Here is a 21,299-nt window from a genome sequence, read left to right as displayed (position 1 = left end):
GGTTGATTTTACAACTTCTGAAAAATATAGGGCTTCCAAAATTAATCAAACTTGAAATGTGCTTATGTTAGAAAACAAACTTAAGGTTAGTTTGGATAAGTATTAAACTTATTCTGTTTAGCAGTCAAAACCAAGTCTTTCAACCAGATGTGCTACTAAGTCAACTCATGCCTGAAATCAACCTGTGATCCTTCTTGCTTTATACATCAGATCAGCAGTAAAGATTCAAGGAGCAAAACATGGCTGACCAGTTTGTTCAATTAGTCAGAGATGACTGTTTACTTTTCTGCAGCTAACTAGCTCTGTGGTCCTAACTTTGGTAAACCCCTATTCTGATTTAAAGCAAACATAATTCAAAGAGCCAAAGGCCCATTTCCAAAACCTCCAAATCTGTCAGGACAACTCATGCAAATCTTACATATGTCTCACCCTTGCACTACGTGCTGGATAACCTTTGTTTCATGCACATCCACTTCCATGTGGGGTAGGGGAGGGAAGAAGCCCAGCTATATTAGTTTGCTGTGTGTAATGTGAGAAATTTGGCTGGCTTGACATTGTTGCCTTAATACCCTGACTGTCTTCAGCAGCTGAAGCCCTGGAGAGTGCTCACGTTGTGCTCTGGCATGACTGAGACATTCCATGGACTCCAGCCAAAGAAATCCTTTGCACTGCAGGTATTTCTCCATCCTATGGAGCATGAGTGGTGGATTGAGAGTGGGAGAAGGGGTGTTGAATATTGTTTAGAGGGGAAACAGTTGAAGAATCATCAGGGCTGGGTGTCCTAACATTTCCACAGAGAAGGGAGAATGCTATGGTGTTGGTGGAATAATGTTGCTGGTAGGGATGGATAAGATTCAAGCTTTATTGTATCTGTTTCTTCAGAGGAGAGGAAATAAGGAACCATTGAACATCACTTCTTAAATCAGAGCATCCAGTTTATATACGAATCATGATTTATCTTCCAGGTAGTTTATTGCATATACAAACAGGCTATTAAGTATGTTATTTTGAAGAATGTTTTTAATGTAAACACTACTTTAAAATATCAAAACAGCAGTTACACACCGTTTATTTTGAAATGCCTGCTTTTTCTGTATTCGAGACCATGTGGTATTTCAAATTGTCAGTTTAATTCTCCATGGAAAATTTTTCCATGTTTCCATTATTTTAGAGGAGTTCTTCAGCATCTCCATTTATTTTCACTCTGACAGCAGAGCGACTGGTACTGATACTTCCCTGGTGCTACTTTGAGAGCCAATATCATGCAATTTATCCTACAGCTTGCAGAATCAGGATCTTCTTATTTAGTGATCTTGCTATTGCAGGTGTCCTGGACAGTGCATTTAAACTATTGATTAAATTACAGATTACTAGCATAGAATCATACCTGTAATATTAGCAACAAAGTAAATGTACCTTAAAAAAGAAGTAAAATAATGTAAGAATAATGTTTTGCACAGCTAGAAATTAAGTCTAGGCTTTGTGACAGTAAGAATTGGCAGACAAAGCAGTTGGCAAATAAAATCTTGCAAAAGTCTTTGAAAACATACAGCATCCTATAGTAATTTTTCTAACCATAAGCATAAGGAGATGTGTTGGAGGGTAGAAGAAAAAACTTCAATACCAAATCTCTAAAAATTTAAAATACACTTTATACAATATAACTTTTTTCATTTCATGTCTTGAAATTATGCTATTTCAGAGGTGTGGAAAATGGCAAGAATCTTTCCAGACTACAGACTTCTACACAAGCTCCTTCACATCAAATTAAATCTTAAACCATTTTTTTAACTTTACTTGGACAAAATTCCCTCCTCGTAGCCCATTTTGTATTTCTTCTCTTCTACAAGGTGAGGTCTCATATCTATAGACTTCTTGGGCTGCCAAATACTGGTATTCTGTGAACTGGACACTTCTGATGGGCACAACAGTGTCCTATTTCCATACTATCAGTACAAGTTTGGAAGGACTAACATGGGAGGGGATATTATTGAATCTGTATGTTCATTTAAGAAAAACTTAAGTGTTAGAAGGGCTACAGTCCAACTAAGCTAGTAGGTTCTTATGCTCCTATTACTTTAATCAAGAAGAATGCTGTGAATTCTTCATACTTATTGTCCTAGAATTTCTATAACTATTAATTGCAAGTCAAGGAAGACTGTCCAAACACCTCTTAGTGTTTGTATTTCTGCTGGAATGAATTTCCAAAAGTATTATCCAAGAACGTATAACTATGACATCATCCCCTGGAGAAAAGGTAGAAAGTGATGGAATGTGAGAAATGAGGTTGCGGTTAAACAGGCACTGACTAAGACAAAAGAGTTTGTTTTAAAGTCACATCAATTTTAACACTTTCCTGAGTGTGGAAGAGTCTCCTTGATAAAAGAAGCAGATGTATTACCTTTTTTTTTTTTTTTGGGGGGGGGGGGGGGAATATATATTATTTGGGGACTGGTAATATATATTAAATATCCTGCAAGCAATTGTAACTGTAAACATAGGGTAAAAGTATTTGAGTTTGGGTGCCTCAGGTTGGCTAGAGTCACTTTTTGTTTTCATGTGTCTCACACTCTAATTTATAATATAAATTACTCAGTGAGGGCAGGACCTCTAGGAATTTCTGATGTACTCATCATTATGGTAACTGCAGTAGGTTCAATTGTGCCAAAGCTGGGTGGGTGGAAACGGGGAGAAAAGCTCATCTGGCAATGGCTAATCTACATTTTATTAAAGAGTAAATCATTTAAAAGATACAGTGATCTTTCAAAGAAGTCTGACTCACAGTAGACAGTTTTTGTGGACTCCAGTAAAACGAAAATGTAAAATGATTTAAACGTTGCTAAGTGCAAATGGTGCATATAGAATCCTTTGTCACATACACAATTTTTTAAAAACATAACCTCAAAGAATGACCTCAGTGTCTACATGAACAATGTTAAATGTCCATTATGAAATAGTCAAAATTCAGAAGGCACTTGTACAAAAAGGGGCAAATGCACTGTGGACCAGGTCCATATTTCATGATGAAGATTTTCAAGGGTGGCTGGGAGCGTAGGGTTTGACAGTGGTTGTACCAAAACAAGTTAAAAGATGTGCCCCATGTATTCATCGGAGTTAAAGATAAACTGGAAAACTTTACTATGAAACAAGCTGAGAATTCTGTACAGGATACTTCAGTGGTATAACACATTTGTATTTGAGTTAAACATTGAGTTTTGAAATCCTAATGTGGTGAGATGAATTAAAAAAAAACAACAAAAAAACAGCTCTTCAAAACTTTCGTCACCTCCGTTGGTAAGATATAGCAATATACTACAAGGAAGTTGATCTGTTGATTCTATAAACCTATCCAACTACTGGTTGCTTGGTGAATTACTACAAAATTAAAAACCCAAAACTAAACTTCCATCATGAGATAAGATTATTTTTCCTTCACATTGATGTCAGATGATTCCTCAGTGTTCAGGAAGGGATAGTGCACTCTGCTGTGTGAAAATACAAATTTGGCTGGCTTGATTGCACGCTCGTCCACAGGTTGAATGCGCATTTCCTACACACTCCACACAAGAGATGGAATACCAGCGGGTAGATGAAAACCAGATAGCCCCCACTATTGTCTAAGCCCTTGAAGTTTGTGTCTCCTAATCAGCAAGTGGGGCAGGCACAGCCTATTCCCAAATTCTTGGAATCCCTCCACAACAAATAGAGCAACTCCCTAGAATTCATGTGGACAAGCCTAGGTGTCCCTGAATTCAAGCTAAGGTTCATTTCTGTTTTTCCTATCATGAAATTAGTCTAACTTATATTTTCATCATGGTGCCTTCTATTTGTCACAGCTTCAGTATACTCTGAAATTTATCGTCTTCAATATCAGAGTTCATCCTGGTAATAATAAAATTAACAAAATTACAATCCCAAAGCACTGATACTCCATTTTTTTCTTCACACCAGTAATTTTACATTTTCTTGCACTAGCTCTTTAACACCGTAACTTAGCTGGACAAACACTTAGTAAATTATTAAATGTCAAAATCTGAGTTTGCTATCTCCTTCCTGCTGAAACACAGAAATACTAGTCTTGGGCTAATATGTCTCTGTACCTATGTCCCCTTGCCTGCCAGGCTCAAGGTAAGTCTACCCTCCAGTGTAAACCCAGGATTCAAACTCAGGCTCAAGCCTAATTCTGCCCCCCCACTTTCCACCTACAAACAAATCACATTGACATATGGTCCCAGGACCCCATAGGGGTGGAAGGTCTGATCCTGAGTGAAGCTGGAATCCAGTGTTCAAGCCCTATTGCTTTGCAGTGTAGACACAGCCCCACTGGACTTGTACTCTGGAAGCCTGCCAAAAATATCCCAGAATACCATGAGCTGACTTTCCTTGTCCTCTGGACAGTCAAGTCTGGTGGACAATCAAGTTTTCCCTCACTGCACCACTAGCAAAGGGCTAGAGAGGCCATATTTTGGGAAGGTGCTAAGAAGTCTGCGATATGAGTGGTTGGACTCAGGCCCACAAAATGCAGTGTAGATACTGGAGCCCCAGGCTGGGACCCAGGATTCAACAATTTCTAATCTAGGTTTACAAATAAGTGTAGATGTTCAAGCCCTAGGTTAACAAACCCAGGGTCTGGTAACTCTAGTTCTACTAAACCAGGGATTACGTTGCAGAGTAGGCATGCCCAGTATAAGGGGCTTGGCTAAAGCACACAGTTTTCCAACTAACCCCAGCTAATGAATGGTCCCTTGGGACGGTTCTTTTTCTATTGAATTAAACTTTGGCAGGAATGGTGCAAAAATAGCCTCAGGGAGGATGAAGTAACTGGTTCTGTGCCCATCCACACAAGCAGAAAAGCTGACTCAGTAAATACTGTAACTAGACCAAGACTGCATATAAAAATAGCCTTTCATCTTTATGTCCATAAAATGTATCAAGATTATTTAAATAGCCATTCTTTACATTAATACATGTCTTCACAAAGGCCACAAGTTTCCTACCTTGTTTCTAGAAGATTTTTTTCTCTTTCCTTTATTTTTAATGACGGCTAATCTTTCAGTCAGAAGATCAGCTATGCCTTTTGCATCTCTGCTGTCTATATGCTCTCCAAGAACATTTTTCTTTAAAAACAGGGAGAAGAGTATATTATTATCACTTCATGCCTTCTCTACTGAAGAGAAATGGATCTGGTGACTGCTGGGTGAAATTCACACCCATTCTGGAAACAATTGCAAGGCCCTATGCAGTGCTCAAACTCCCAAATGGGGTGAATATCACCCTTCAGAGCGAGAAAGAGGAATTTAAGTTTGTGCTTCATAAAATGTCAACTCCCTCAGTAATAATTACTACAGAGTTCCAGTGTGTGTAAAACATGAACATTAAGGAAAACTCTAATGCTTAGCTATAACACTTTTGATATGCATATAAAATATTTACTCACATTCTAAAATATGTATTCATATTTTAGAATGTATCTATCACTTTGTCAGATCAACCCTGCAGTAAGAGATTTATTGAATGTAGGTAACAAACTCTCATTCAGAGAGAAATCCCATAGAAGTGAATGGGATTACTATGTGAGTACAGACTAGTTTCCAGGGTTAGGATTTGCAGAATCATGTTCTTAGTATTGCCCAATAGAGGCTGTTTGCAAATGCAAAGTAAAATTGAAAGAATCAGCTTTGTCATTAGAAAGTATTGAAAAGTGAACACTTTTTCTTAAAGAAAACAAATTATTATAGATCTTGCCATACAATAGCTTGGAAGTTTAATAACATCCAATGATTTCTAATGAAAAAGGCAATTTTCTAGAGATGGTTGGAAACTTTGTGATGGAAAGCCTTTTTTTCCTGTTGAAAAATGACAATTTGTTAAAAGCATGATCTTTGGTGGAAATGTCACTTTTGACAGAAGTTTGTTTGGAAAGAAAATTTGAAAAAATATTTCAATCATCTCAAAACAGAACGTTTCAATTTTCTGTTTTGACACAATTTTGTTTCACTTTTTATAGAACACAAAATAAAAATCAAACTCTGAATGAAATGTTCTGTTTTACTGAAGCAAAGCATTTTCAACTGGATCAAAAATGTTTTAAATTTTGTTTTGCAGGAAATTTTGAAATTTGTTCCTTTTGTTCCACTTAGGAGCGAAAACTTGTGACATTTCTCACTAAATGAAATGGTGCCCATTTAGCTCTACAATTTTTCCTTACTTTGCATTATCAATTTGTCTAGATAGCAGCTTCCTTTCCCATCAGACACAATGACTATTATCTCTCATTACACTAGTGTTTTCCTGCTACAGAAATTCCAAGTATCATTAAAAAAGCATCAATTTGTAGTATTTCATTTCCTTTAGATAGATTAGGTTAGGGAATCAGTATTGATAGAATCCAAAATAAGAACTATAATACACTTCAACATTTAATTTCCAATACAAAATTAAGCACAATACAATCTTAAACAGTATTGGAGCTAGACCAGTTAAGCAAGAGTACTTCCCCTCATGTGTCCCCATTGTGTGAACCATATTTAAACTAATATTTACCTTTGCTCCTTGGTAGGGATAAAATTTAACAGTAGGGTAGGCTCTGATGCCAGCCGTCTGACAAGTATGAGCATAAGCTTGACAGTCAACTTTTCCAGCTTTTACTTTTCCTTTTACAGTCTAAAAAAGAAAATTGTTTACTAGAAACCCCATTAGAATAAGCAAACTTCAAAATTTCCACATGACTCAGACAACTTTTTATAAATTGGAATGGTAGGAAAAACACACAACAAAGAAGGATGGTATAAAATATGTCCATTCATTCTACCAAGTGCAGATAAAGGGTAACATTTTAAAAAGATGCTTAAAGTCCCAGTTTTAAAATTAATGTAGGCACCTGGAAGCCTAAATCCCCTTGATTTTCAGTGAGACTTAGGGTATATCTACATTGCAAGTAGGGGCGTAATTTTCAGTTTGTGTAAATGTACCAGTGCAAACTTTAATCTACCTAGAATGCTAAAAATATGAATGAGAATGTGGTGGTGTAGGCTTCCGCATGGCTGTAGAAGGGGTGAGGTGTGATTTAACAGTTTTGAAAACTGTACTAAACAGAGTGAATAAAGATTTTGCTTTTTATTTTCAGACTGAAAGAAGAAAAACCGTAAACAAACAGAGGTTTGACTAACACTTTTCAAATGGAAAGATCTAGGATGAGAGTTGCGGACACATAAAAACATCCATAAAGGCTGCTTTCTGCGTACCCTTTAATAAGCCCCAATGCAGGGGAATGTGTGCCAGGGATATGGGAGAGATGTGTCCATAGTGCTGCGGCCTACAGGGCAGCCCCAGGAGATTACTGTAAATTAGTCAGACCCCCCAGAACTGTTGAAATTATGCTGGAGTTGCTGCATCTCCTACAGCAGTCCTGCATCTGCCACTTTAGCCTCTCCTTAGCCTTGCTCTGCAAGTTCTGTGCTGCTCCTTTTGAAAGGTGTAGTACAGAATCTCATCCCTACAACTTTCAAATCTGTGTCTGTCTTTTGGAGTTCAGTTAGACACAGCTGTCACCAATTTGTCTCCCTATGAAGACATGAACTACTGGGACATCTTTCTTATATACCAAAGGAATGCAAAATCACTGAACAGAGACCTGGATTTTCTTCTTTGTTTTGACCTTGGACAAGTCCCTGAATCTGCCTGTGCCACAGATTCTGATCTGTAAAATAAGATACTTGCCTACCTCACAGAGGTAATGATGATAAACTCATTAGTGTTCATGAAACACTTAGTTACTGTGGTGAGAAGTAAAATTGGCAAGCCTATTTAAAAAATCACATGTCCCTCTTCTCTGTAAAGGAAGGGGACCATAATTTCTAAGTATTTAAAGTAAATAAATACTTAAATTACAGAAATTATGGTTCCCTTCCGTTACAGGGAAGAGGGACGTGATTTTTCTAAGTTTAGAGAAGACCTTCTCTCCAATCACATATGCAAGTATCTAATGGTGCTGAGGAAATAAACAGATGAGGAAATAAAAGGCTTGTCCACATAATGAATTATTGTGCGGGAAGTTGGTGCACTGTAGATTCACACCACGGCTTGCTGTCTGGTAACTCACTGTGTAGACATGCCCTAAGTTTTATAGTTTTGAAATAAACATTTTACTTCATGGCAGCGGCATATATAACTGCTACTATGTCTACTGATGAAAAGCTGTATAAGAAATAGGTATTATTATTACTTATCAGAAGGAAACTAACTGCTGGTGTCAATAGGTTAAAAACTTACCCTAGCTAGCACCTCAAATTCTGGAGCAAAATTTTGGCAAGGGCCACACCAAGGAGCATAAAAATCAATGACCCAATGATCTTTCCCATGCAAAACTTTTTCTGTGAAGCTCTGAGGTGTCAGATCTACAGATACTTGAGGTAAATATCTGAGGAGAGGGGAAAAACATTTATAATAAAATTAAAAACCTTAAATATATTTAAAATTCCAGTTACACTACCAGAAATTAGGGAACAGCTATAATGAAATGTAGATAAACACCGTAAGACTATTATGTTGAAAGGCCCTTTAGTTTACATGCGGTATAGGCATCTAAGCATTATCTCATCCCTCCTTGAACCAAAAACTGAGGATGTTGTCTAATTTGAGTGTGGGGAGGGCAGACATGTGTCCATTTAATATAATTGGTCTTTTCTCCTCAATAGAAATATCTTCTTCCTTTCTTCAGAAAACCTGAACTTGGTATTTAGTCTGAATCTGGGAAGTCAAAGAGCTGTGTTCCGAGACTACAATAATGCTTTATATTAACTGTGGGTTCAGGAAGGTGACGCTACCTTCACTGTTGTAGGAAGCTAAGAATACCTTCTTTAAACAATGCTTTTAAGGCTTGATCCAACAGAGTACAGAAATTCCTGCATCTGTTTTGTGAAGCAACATATTCATCTATATAGGCATTTCTAATGCTTTGTTTCCATGGCATCTGGGTGCTAGCTTCTCCTAGACACAACCATTGGCTTAGCTTGTGAACAAATTTTAATGTAACAACTCACCCAAGTGCCCAGCTTCTTAACGAATGCGAATCCCTGTGCCAACCATTGTAACTACTACGAGAGAACACACAAGAAAATACTAATTATACAATAGCTTGAATAGGTTTGAAAGACTTTGTAGCGGTGTTAAATCTGAACCCAGGACAAACTATTCACAAAGGTTGGTGTAAAATTCATTTGAATACATACATTTTAGAATATATTTCTACTATAATTTAGATATTGAAAAAGCTATTTTAATTTCAAATCTGAATAATACAAGTCAATGATACACATTGTAAAGTACTGCAACATGAAGAGAAGGAAAGATTGATCCTATGTTATGTTAAATTAAAGGAGAGTAAGGTAAATTTAGTACTTCAGTCAAATTGAATTTTTGTCAGCTAAAAAGGCTTGTGAGCATTGTGTCTTTGGTAACATTTCCAGATTAAATTTGCTACATCTTATATAGGTGGGACAAAAAAATACCACATGATCAAGTGGAAAACACAATTAAGTAAAAAAACCAAAAACAATTTGAACCTATATTAAAGAGAACATATTATTATTACAATGGAAATATTTTCAATTAATTTTACTTTTCATTCTATTAACTTCTGCATTTCTCTCAGCTTAGACTATGAAAACAAGCTAATTAGTAGTCCAAAGATGTATTTATTTACAGTATAACTGTAAATACAGTAGGCAATTGTTTGCTCAATGGAATTTTCACACAAATTAGTGAAACTAACAATCCTAGGCTGTGTGAGAGTTTATTTCACAAAAATATAAATTCATAGTCAAATCTAATCCAACAGTTCTTAGTGGCATTTCTTTCCAGGGGTACTCTTTATCCCCAGAGTATATTTTAACATATTTCTTAATTACAAAATCCTGCTTCCTGCAAAATCTGATATTATTAAAGATATAATTTTTTTTCCCAAAAAAGGAAAATAAAATACCTCTTCTGGGGAATTTTAGTGCTTTGGGAGAGATTTATATAAAAGAAGAAGAATAAAATCAACTTGCATCAAAGGCAGTCCAACAGTCAAAGCTTCAACAGCCTATTAGGCAGCCCTCAATATAGTATACATAATTTACTATCAATGAGCGTGTGATGGAACCCTTAAATTGTATAAATAATCATTAGTCTTTCCCAATTCAGTTTAATCTTTCTTCAATATTCCATTTCCTCTGAGGTGCTGGGGTCAGAAATGTAAAATGTTTGATATTACAAAGCTATCATGTATCATAAAGAATCAGAGATTACAAAAAATTTTTAAATGGTCGGATTTCACTTTCCATAGCAGTAGTATTTTCACTATTAAGCATTTTTCTGTCATTGTCCCAAAGAAATGGTATGGTGAATGGGCTCACTGGACATGTGAGATCAAAAGTTCTATAATGTTGATATCAGACACATGCCAAAGAAGGTTATTTATATATAATATCTATACCCATACTGATCTATTTTTAAAGGTCAGGTTGCACTAAAGCAGGGGTAGGCAACCTATGGCACGCAGGCCGAAGGCGGCACGCGAGCTGATTTTCAGTGGCACTCACACTGCCCAGGTCCTGGCCACCGGTCTGGGGGACTCTGCATTTTAATTTAATTTTTAAAGGAAGCTTCTTTAAACATTTTAAAAATCTTCTTTACTTTACATACAACAATAGTTTAGTTATATATTATAGACTTATAGAAAGAGACCTTCTAAAAAGGTTAAAATGTATTACTGGCACGCGAAACCTTAAATTAGAGTGAATAAAGGAAGACTTGGCACACCACTTCTGAAAGGTTGCCGACCCCTCCCCAAAATATGCACAGTGAGTCAGAGTTATTGATATTTTCTGCAGAAGACAAAGGACTGGAAAATTTAAGGATCTATGGCACTGTTCTGTCTTAACTACATATTTAGCCACTGACATAGCAAAGGACTAACTGTTTGAAGTTATGTAATTCATTTTTATGTTACTAATGAATACGCTGCTCATGAAAACCTCTGGCAAACTGAATAATAAAACATAGGAACCCCAAACAATTATTTAGATAAACTAAATTAATTTCTTGCACTATTTTAGTATTATAAAACTGAAAATCTCAGAATGTGTGAGAATAAAATCATTCATACAGTACTTATAAAACTTATGAGTTTCCAATGGCTTTGACTTACCACCTGAAAGATACTATTTTCCCTACCAGACCCTCCTTAATACATTTTGAAGACAGCATAACTCTTGAAATACAAACCATGAAATATTTTCCAAAGGTAAACAGTTATTTACTTACTAGTAATGATGACCTGTATTTGATTTTTGAGGAAAGAGTCTTATTTCAGGATATCCTTGTACATTTTCTTGGTGACAGAAAGAAAAATATTTTTGACAATCCATACTGCCAACAGTGATTAATCCATTTAACAACTGAAAAAGAAAAAATATTGCACTTTCTAGTCATTTAGGTTAGTTCATGGCATATGAATCTGTCAGAGGTGAATACTTCAGAATTTAGACATCAGCATTTATTGCAGTCCTCACCTCTGGAGTATTCAGCAGGTAAAAAGCAAACGGCTGATTTTTTTTTTTCTTTCCTTTTTTTAAATGGTAATTTTGTGTGTGCAATTACATACATACATTGCACGTGAAATACTATGCATGTAGTAGAACCCCTATTTTGTAAACAAACTGGAGATGAGACATTCATAATAATAAATGTTCATAAAATTGGACATCTCAAAATTACAGTAGGTACAGTACATAAGCTTCAGTATGGTGCTCGGAATTGCTTTTTTTGGTCCCTCTAAGCACTGTAAAGCGACTTCCAATGCACTGAAGGCATTGGCATGTGAAGGGATGTCAACTTGTTCTTAATTGACATCACTTTTGTTATGGGATCCCCCACACCCTGGTTGGAGAAAAGCATTCATATAACTGACTGTTGTTCATGAAAATCAAAGTTATACTGTTCATGTCCAGAGTCATGGTTTGTCTAAACACACTGCTAACTGGCACCAAATGGCTATGTGACTGCACAAAAATCAAGGATTTGCAATACTATTATGCAAATGACTACATATAGCAATGGCCATGCAAAGTAAGCACAGACCTGAATACTGAAGTGTGTATAGTTCAGATCACTGAAAATCAGACTTAAAACATCCTGGAAATACTGTTTAATAACACAAATTGAAAAAGCCCTCAAAAAAGAATATTTTTAGGTTTTTTTTTTAAATATAAATAACCTTTAATTCATATTTTAGACATCAATTTGAAATCAGAACCAGATCCTGATTGGATTCTAGGTGCTACTTTAAATACAAATAATTATAATAATTCCCATTCAGGAAGTTAGAGGGGGAAAACGGCTATGGTTACTTAAAACCATTTCTGATCCAGTGTACATAAATGAGTCTTTTTACCTTTTTTTATTTTAAACACACATACCTAGTCACCTTGTAATTCACAATACATAAGGAATTAATCAAACTTCAAGGAAAATTATTCTAAAGCTTGATTATGGGCATTTAGGATGACATTAGCAATGTTCAGGAACTTTAAAAAAAAAAAAATCACCATAGTTGGAACAACATAAAACTACCATGGAGGAACTTATCATTTTGTCCATTATATTAATCACTAGTCTTTTTCACTTATGGTAACTCCTCCAAGTCAATTTATTGAACAGTCTAATACTTCAATTAAATAGGACATTTTAAAACTTAGAATGTGATTTCCACTTTACCCTGGCCATCCTTTTCCATTCCGGCATTAAAGCCTGGCAAGGCCCACACCACGGAGCATAGAAATCAACCATCCAGACTTCATTCCGCTTTCTTTGTTTAACTAGTGCACTGAAAGTGTCTGGTGTTAAGGAGACCACCGAAGGGTTCATGAGATCCTAAAATACACAAATAATGAGACTTACATTTCACCTACAATGACATTATCCTGTATGCGGTACTATCAAATACAAACTGATTACATAATACTACCATGCTCATCTCACAAAGGAAGCTTGTTTGTCTTTAAGTGTCAATAACTCATAAATCCTATAAGTTAACAGCCTTTGAAGAATGGACTGAGTGTGTAGAGATCTGCACCTTATTTCACAAAGGTGATAAAACTACTTGCAATCTTAGGTACATATATTGGGTACCACAGTCTCTGAGCACTCTCAATAATGAATGTATTTCTCCTCCCTATAAAGTTGGGAAGTGTTATTAACCCCATTTTACAGGCGGGGAACTGAGGCATAGAGACATAAAGGACTTGCTCAAGGTCACAGAGAAAGTGTGTAGCAGAGCAGGGAACTGAACTCAGGTCTCTGAATTTCCAGACTAGCACTCAGGAGACCATCCTTCCTCTTTCTCTACAATTTCTTATTTTAAGAATATCAGGTAGTGATACTAGGATAGCTGGTTAGAAAAGATATCTTGGAATGTTTTACACCAAAATAGCATGTGTATAATGTGAGAGTCACATACCTGTATAAACTCCAAGATCTGTTCAGCAGAATGATGCCCTTCATATTCATGAACACTGGACTGGTTGAACACCACTGTTGTTGGGTAAGCTCTAATGTTATGCTATTGAAAAACACAACAAAACAAATTGCAAAGAATGTTCCTGTTTGCTGCCAATCCATTAAGGACCGTTAATGATCCATACTCTTGCTAGCCAGTTTGCTTTGCACAGTACAACTCCTCAAACGTTTAGATAATATACTTAATCTTGCCTTAGCGTGGGGGGGATGGACTAGATGACCTACTGAGATCCCTTCCAGCCCTACATTTCTATGATTTGTTGGATTTTGATAAATGGGAGTTTGGAAGGCCTAGAAAAGAATATGGACTGGGGTCTCCAAACCCTAATTCATAGTGAAAAGGATGCTGGCTTGTTTAAGAGGCTGTACTGTTGGAGTTTAAAAGCCATCCCACACTCCTTTCACTGTGCTCATGGTTAAGGGAACAAAACTACAGCCTTTTCTAAGTCTTCTGACCTGACCCTCCTAATTCTCTAAACAAACCAATCAAAAACCTTTATTTGAAGTTTTCAGATGTACCCCCTCTCCAACATTCAGGTAAAATAGCTTGTACTGTACTAATAATTGTACATTAATTTTGCTTCAATGATTTAAGTCCTTCAGTATCCGTGTACATTGGAAACTCCTCTATCTTTAAGGCTTTCAATTCTATGCCAATTTCCCCATGTATCTTACGACTTTAAATTTTTCACTATAACACCAGAAATATCCTGGTTAATTGTGCATATGTTAGGACAGTGTTTCCCAAACTTGGGACGCCTGCGCCGCTTCCAGCAGCTCCCATTGGCCTGCAGCAGCAAACCGCGGCCACTGGGAGCTGCGAACGGCCGGACCTATAGACGCAGCAGGTAAACAAACCAGCCTGGCCCGCCAGGGGCTTTCCCTTAACAAGCGGCGTCTCAAGTTTGGGAAACACTGCATTAGAAGATTCCACCAGTTTGACTATATATATATATATATATATATATTTTTTTTTTTAAAAATCAGTTCTTGAATTCAATCAGTGCACCGATACAGGAAAGGCCTAAGCAATAAAAAGACAAAAATGCTAAGGAAAGCGCCTTCTTAAATACATGGACTGGTCCTGTATTTCTTGTGACCTCCAAAATTCCTGATTTATACTGGCAAATTACAAAGTAGCTGTAGGCTGGTTGGGAACTTGAACTCTTTGTGGCATTCTGAAAATGGTGCTCCATCAGCAGAAACTTCTTGCTGTTTATCTCTCCATGTTCAAAGCAATAATAGGACCAGTGTATATTTTGTAACTAGATTATGAACAAGTAACTGAGTCTGTGCTCATTCATTTCTCTCTCAAAAGGGAATAACCCAACACTGGAATTCAAATCTTGTCCGACCTCCTTAGTGGTCAGGAAAGACTTTAATCTTCTCACAGAACACATTTTAAGTTTACAGATTCTTTTAAGAGACCTGTATAGTTTATTCTCTTGAAAAAAGCCTTGATAATGGAGCACCATGTTTGGATGTGTTTTGAAATTTTAAGTACAAGAAAACAGCATTTATTGAATAAGACCTTTTAATACTTGCAGCTTACCATGTTGCAAAGCCCTTCATGGATTGTGCAGTCTAGTGTGCCAAATTTAAGCTGACCAATAAGGTGCTTTGATGCTTTTCTCAACTCTGGCAACAAAGCTCGACATGGAGGACACCACTAAAAAAATGCAAATCATAATATCACTGTTAAAACAAAGCAAAGAACATATAACTCTCCTGTAAACAGTTCTCTGCAGAAATGTGAATACATATATTGATGTCTCACAGTATGCTGAGCAATTTGTGTGTGGTCTTGACAAACAAGACTCCAATAAATGTAGGAATGTCGCAACCTTGGATTAATGAATTATTAGGGTACTTCATGCTATAGAATATCATCTTCAAAAACAATGCTGGTATTTTAATACAATATTTACATATTTTAGAAAAAAAGGAAAAGAAATATAGCAATCAAATACTTACAGGTGCAAAGAAGTCAACAAGCCATGGTTCCTTCTCTGTGCCAGGAAAATTCTGAGGCCCAAGTGTGATAACATGAGAGTTTACACTCTCCTTGGCGAATGCAACTATGTCATATAGGATCATCTTTCCTAAAAATACCGCCCCCCCCAAAACAACTCACTGTTATTCTTAATATCTATATTCTTATGATTACTCTATTTATTTACCAGAAACAGGAGCACGTTTCATTAACAGTGTATGATTTGTCTTATTACGAATGTTATACCAGAGATCAGGCTGAAGAGCTGGTAAATGCAAACTTTGTCACTGGCCACACTGGTCCTGATTCAAAACCCACTGAAGTCAATGGGACTTATTCAGTTAAATTCAGAGGTCTTTGAACAAGGCCTTATTAAATAAACTGTACAGCTATCATCTTACCTCAACTTATGTAAGGATCATTTCACTAGTCTGCTCAGTGTAGGGAACAAGTATGGCAATTCATGTTGGACATTTGGATATGAAAATGCTTAATGCATAAAATGTCTAGCCAGGATAAAATATAAAATTAGTGTTCTTTGTGGAAAATGCTTTTTGTTTTGAAAATGATTGAGTTGAAGAAACTCAAAGTAGCAATGTCTCAGGTCACAGCATAGTGATGATGCAATTTAATATTGCTCTCACTCAGTTTAGATAGATGAGACCCTCAACATTATTCTCTCATAACCAAACTAATAACTAGGAGAAGTACAATTTGTGGCAAAGGTTATAGATGCCACCTATTCTGTACAAATTAAAAGGAGTCATTCCTAAGAGAAGATACAGCTATCTTTAAAAACTTGCAAGAAAAAGGTTAGATGAATCGGCACTGATTGCAGTCATACCAGCATTAAAAATAAGATAAATTCTCTTTGTGTTGTTTGCATCTTATATAGAATTTGGCTACAAAAACGTCGTACCTATTTGACAGGAGCTCTATTGGTCCCTTCTAAAGCAATGGCTTTAGCTCAGTAGGAGGTTTTATCAGACTAAGTTTCTGGTTGAGATCTTTTGTGTGCTATGCTCTTCATGCTTCAGAGCCTGAGCCAGATCTTCAGCTGGTGTAACCACGCATAACTCAATTGAATTTGATGGAGCTATACTGATTTACATGAACTGCAATTCCAGCCCTGAGTTGATACCTACATTTTTACAGCATTTCAGAATTCTTTCAAGGGGACACTTCAACATTGTAGGTTTGGAATTATTTACTGGTGGGCATTGGAGGACCTAAGCATACATGGCAAAAGTGGCTGTGACTGAGAGCACCCCTGTATTCACACTCCACACTAATGTAGTAAAACTAATAACTCACTGGTCAATAATATCATGGTGAAATGTATGCAGCAATATTATATGTAAAGTTATGAATTCCTGCTGTATGTTATTAGCACATATTCAAAACCACACAGACCTGCCTAGACAAACATTGTTAAACAGGTCTATCCTAAACAAAGGAATGCGTGTTTATCTCAATTTACATATTAGTAGTAAACAGCGTCCTCAAGATACTAGGGGGAGAAGATGGCAGGACACAGAGCAATTTTCATTTTTGCAAACACAAATGGGGGAAGAAAGAGCCTGGAGCCTCCTTTATCATGAGACACCAAGTCGCCTTCCTCCCGCTGCTTTGGATAAACTTTACTTTTTGGAGGGGCGAGGGGGTATCCTTCAGAAGAATCCATTTCAAAGATTCAATGGCCTATAAAAGAAAGGGGCAGGTACCCCAAGTTCTCTCTCTTTTACCTAAGACAAAAGCACCAGAAACCTTTTGGGCCTCTGGGACAGATCCTGATCGCGGGGAGGGTCAGTCACTATCTTGCTGGAAGACTGTAGGTCTTACAAAAAGCCTTGAACTAAAAATTGCTAGATTAAGTTTTAAATGCGTGTTTTCACTTTTATTTGCTGGTAACCATTTCTAATTTTATGTCTTATACTTGAATTCACTTGAAATCCCCCCCCCCTTTTTTTTTTAAATCTAAGCCAACCCAATGGTGTGAACTGTTTTGTAATTCCAGGTAAAGTAGTAAAGTGTTGAATATGATTCCTTAAAAGGGTAACAAACCTTAATATCCCTCTGATTGTTCCAGGACAGGGCTGGACATTTCAAAACGTGTGTTTTTGGGAAAATTCAGGGCCGGGGACAGTGTGGACTCATCATCCCAGTTGTTAACCAAGGCTAGGTGAAGCCAGTGAAAATCTGTGGTATTGCAGGCATTGGTCCAAGTCAGCCCAATACAGACTTACATGCTTGTTGCTAACTGTGGGAGTTCCAGGCAGAGAGCCAGTGACAAGGCATTATGAGGCACTTGGGGTTACAGGGAAAGAGGTGATACAACTCTTCACTGGTGTGGATTTCACCCCAGAATGTGACAACAGTGGGTGGATGTGAAATTAGCAAATGGACACATGTAAAATAAGAGATCAAGTCCCAAGATTCTGAAGCCAAAAGCATTGTGCAAGCAGCATGTTCAGCATATGGGGAAGGGTGTGCCTTATGTCATTTTTCAGCTACCTTTGCCAAAGCAAAGAGCAACAGTGATTGGCTTCAGAAATTCCCATTCTTATTCCAAGGCTGTAATGATGTCTTTGAAATAGAGGGAGTACTAAAAAGTGAATAAGTAGGAGGAGAATCTTTTGGTGTTTGAGGATTGCTTACAGAAGAAAAAAGTATACAGAATAATATAACAAGACAATAGGCAATGTTAAAGCAAAATTATGATGTAATATCATTAGAGTTGTGAAAACAATTGTTCTGAAAAACAAATTCAGTCTGCAAAAGACTTCATCTAAAAAAATTACACATTAGCTTAAAACTTCTGTCAGTTTGCCTTACCATGATGAATTTCATAATCTTCAGTTCCCTTTCCTTTAAAGACTGCTAGACATGGCTGATGGACATAAAGATTACTGCAGACACTTGGTGCAGAAAGACAGTCAATCTTTCCAACCTATTATTAAACAAACAATAATGTTTTTTCTTTTTGAATAAGGGAATCTAATTTATTTATATTAGTATATTTGGAAAGTTGACATAAATTAAGATGCTTTTCAAAAATGGTACTTCCTGTCAGTTATAAATGCAATATTCTTTTATAAGTGCTAGTGATCTTTGACCAGTTTTATGACTGATACAATGTTTAAGGTGTAATTCAGTTCACACAGACGTATTATGTACCGCAAGCACAATTAGGTAGAGAAAAGCTTATAAAAACAAAACAATTTAATATTGCAACACAGCTAATCACTGCTAATTCTTACCTCAAAGACAGGTATAGGGCATAGAAACTAAAATAATCCAATTTCTTCCAAATAAAATGTTGAGAGAACATAGCATCTGAGATAAATACTAGGGGACCAAATTCTGCTCTTCTCAGAGTAACTACTGAAGTCCATGGAAATTACTATGAACTTACATTAGAGAACTGTATGATCTATGGTCTTTAATTATACAAACTTCCCCTGGTTACACAAAAGCTACTTTGAATTACTTTTAAGAATGAAAGTTAATTTAGTTCCAGCCTCAAGCACACACAAATAAAATTATAAAATCTTTATAGGGTAAATATTTAAAATACTGTTCAAGTTTTGCAAGACTTTTTTGTTTGAAGTATGTCTTCATCTTCTGTAAAGAAAAAACTGCATTACGTTTATCACAGACATATCAAATGTAACTGTTGAAATGAGACAAATATGGACTATAACCAGTTTTCAAACACAAGTGCCTAACCCATACGTAAGTACCTAAGTCCATTTTGGTTTAGTTAATGTGCAGCATATTTGATATTGAATTCAATGGGAGCTGCAAGTGCTCAGTACTGTGAAAATCACTTTGATTTAGACATCCAACTCAGGGCTTGGGTGCCTACAGCAGGAATCCTCTATCCCAGGGGTCAGCAACCTTTGGCACGCGGCTCATCCTGGCTCTAGGCCAATGGGGGCGGCAGGAAGCAGCGGCCAGCACATCCCTTGGCCCACGCGGCTTCCCGCCGCCCCCATTGGCCTGGAGCGGCGAACCGCAGCCAGTGGGAGCTGCAATCAGCTGAACCTGCAGACATGGCAGGTAAACAAACCGGTGCTTACCCTTGCGAGCCGCGTGCCAAAGGTTGCTGACCCCTGACCTATCCCATGCAACAGTCTGATACAATAAGGAAGGTTAAGGAGAATTTGTGTTGTAATTATTTTCCGTTCTTTCATGTTTTAACATACTCAAGTTCTACTTAAGAGGCCAGATTTTGTTCTGAAATCAGTGGAGTTACCCCAGATGTAGACAGGTGTGAGAGCAAAATCTGTCTCAGTACTTACAACTGATAGGTGGTGATAAAGAAGATAACATGAAACAGCTTGTTAATGGGAAGCTAGGGGGCATAATGCTACATAAATGAGTATTCTTACCTGAATATGTTCATCTTTAAGCAGAAAATTCAGTTTTTTAAACTCATGCACATTTGACTTGTCACTCTCACCAAATTGAAAGAAAAGCAGCCACCGGTGATGAGCCACGTGGTCCTTAAAATGGGAAGTCAACGAGAGAGAAATGCTTAGTTTCCAGTTTCTGCCAGTTATGTAAGTTAAATCCATGTTTTCTGTTATGATACTGTAAATCAAATTTTAAGTAATTCACCAGAACCTAAACCAGTTTCCAACACACATTGCATTGCCCTTCAAAATGATATAAATTTAACAGCTTTTCAATAGAGCACCACCCTAAAAGAGAAAATCTAAAAACTATTTTCTATATCTTTTTAATCTTGCTTACAATTTGCCTCCCTCCTACTAGATCAAAATTGCTAAACTTTGCACTCTCTCTTTAAAGCAGTGATACTCAGACCTCAGTTGTTCAAGAGCCAAAGTAGTGATCAGTATTACCCAAAAGAGCCACAGGAGTGTGAATTCATTGTTTCATTTACTATAGTACAATTCATATTGAACAGTATGACAGGAAATATTTATTTTTTTATATTTATTTATTTATTTATTTTCTCACAGCAAATAAGTTAATAACTTAGTGCAAGTTGATAACTTAATTGGTTAATAACACAGTTTAAAAGCATCCTGATTGGTTAATAATTAAACATCATGTGCTGCAAAGAGCCGACACATTAAAGAACCACTTGCAGCAAACAATATTATTAGCTTAGTGAAAGGAGACTGAGGCTTAGGGCTTGTCTTCATTATTGGCTAAATCAGTGCTGCTTCGATCAATGCAGCAGGCATCAATTTAGCGGTCCTGGTGAAGACAACATAAGTCAATGGGAGAATGCTCTCCTGTCGACTTCAGTACTCCACCTCCCCGAGAGGTGGAAGGTACATTGACGAGAGAACATCTCCCATCGACACAGCGTGGTGTAGACACCGCTGTAAGTTGATCTAAGCTACGTCGACTTATGTTAGGTATCTTGCGTAATTCAGATAGACTTACCTTGTTAGTGTAGACCAGGCCTTAGTTTGGATACACTAAGGCATATAAACCCATTCAATTGAGTCTTTAATGATTAGGATATCAATGAAACTAGATTTAGTTGTTGAAACAGTCCACTAGGAATTTAGTCAATTAGAAAGAAAAACTGTAATTATTACACTATTCAGAGTTCTTTTATGGTTTTAGTCATATTTTCCTGTTTTAAAAAAATGCTTCTTTTCCCCAGTTGCTGTGTGAAAGGCCCGATTGCAAATAGAGGAAACAATGAAACTCAATACAGATAAAAGGGCTGTCAAACAGTAAGCTAGAGAAAAAAATATTTTTT

The 21,299-nt window shown here is 36.8% G+C and overlaps 1 protein-coding gene across 3 annotated transcripts in view; it reads right to left on the bottom strand.

The window, feature by feature from the left end:
* Positions 1 to 1,002: 1,002 nt before the first annotated feature.
* Positions 1,003 to 21,299, bottom strand: part of DNAJC10 (DnaJ heat shock protein family (Hsp40) member C10) — a 36,567-nt gene continuing 16,270 nt past the window's right edge. For all 3 annotated transcript variants that reach the window (XM_008178295.4, XM_024114748.3, XM_042860652.2), the window contains exons 12-23: positions 19,948 to 20,061; positions 18,389 to 18,503; positions 15,535 to 15,662; positions 15,113 to 15,229; positions 13,502 to 13,603; positions 12,760 to 12,915; positions 11,308 to 11,441; positions 9,042 to 9,095; positions 8,272 to 8,419; positions 6,544 to 6,663; positions 4,998 to 5,117; positions 1,003 to 3,882 (exon numbers count right to left, since the gene is read on the bottom strand). In XM_008178295.4, the coding sequence (XP_008176517.2) occupies positions 3,871 to 3,882; positions 4,998 to 5,117; positions 6,544 to 6,663; positions 8,272 to 8,419; positions 9,042 to 9,095; positions 11,308 to 11,441; positions 12,760 to 12,915; positions 13,502 to 13,603; positions 15,113 to 15,229; positions 15,535 to 15,662; positions 18,389 to 18,503; positions 19,948 to 20,061 (1,320 nt within the window). In that variant the 3' untranslated portion in view covers positions 1,003 to 3,870. The remainder of the gene's footprint in view (positions 3,883 to 4,997; positions 5,118 to 6,543; positions 6,664 to 8,271; positions 8,420 to 9,041; positions 9,096 to 11,307; positions 11,442 to 12,759; positions 12,916 to 13,501; positions 13,604 to 15,112; positions 15,230 to 15,534; positions 15,663 to 18,388; positions 18,504 to 19,947; positions 20,062 to 21,299) is intronic.

This window comes from Chrysemys picta, chromosome 11 (assembly GCF_011386835.1).
Source record: "Chrysemys picta bellii isolate R12L10 chromosome 11, ASM1138683v2, whole genome shotgun sequence".
In the NCBI taxonomy this organism is placed as follows: Eukaryota; Metazoa; Chordata; order Testudines; family Emydidae; genus Chrysemys; species Chrysemys picta.
Note: the sequence above shows the minus strand (reverse complement) of the source record. Positions and strands in the feature narration are given on the sequence as shown.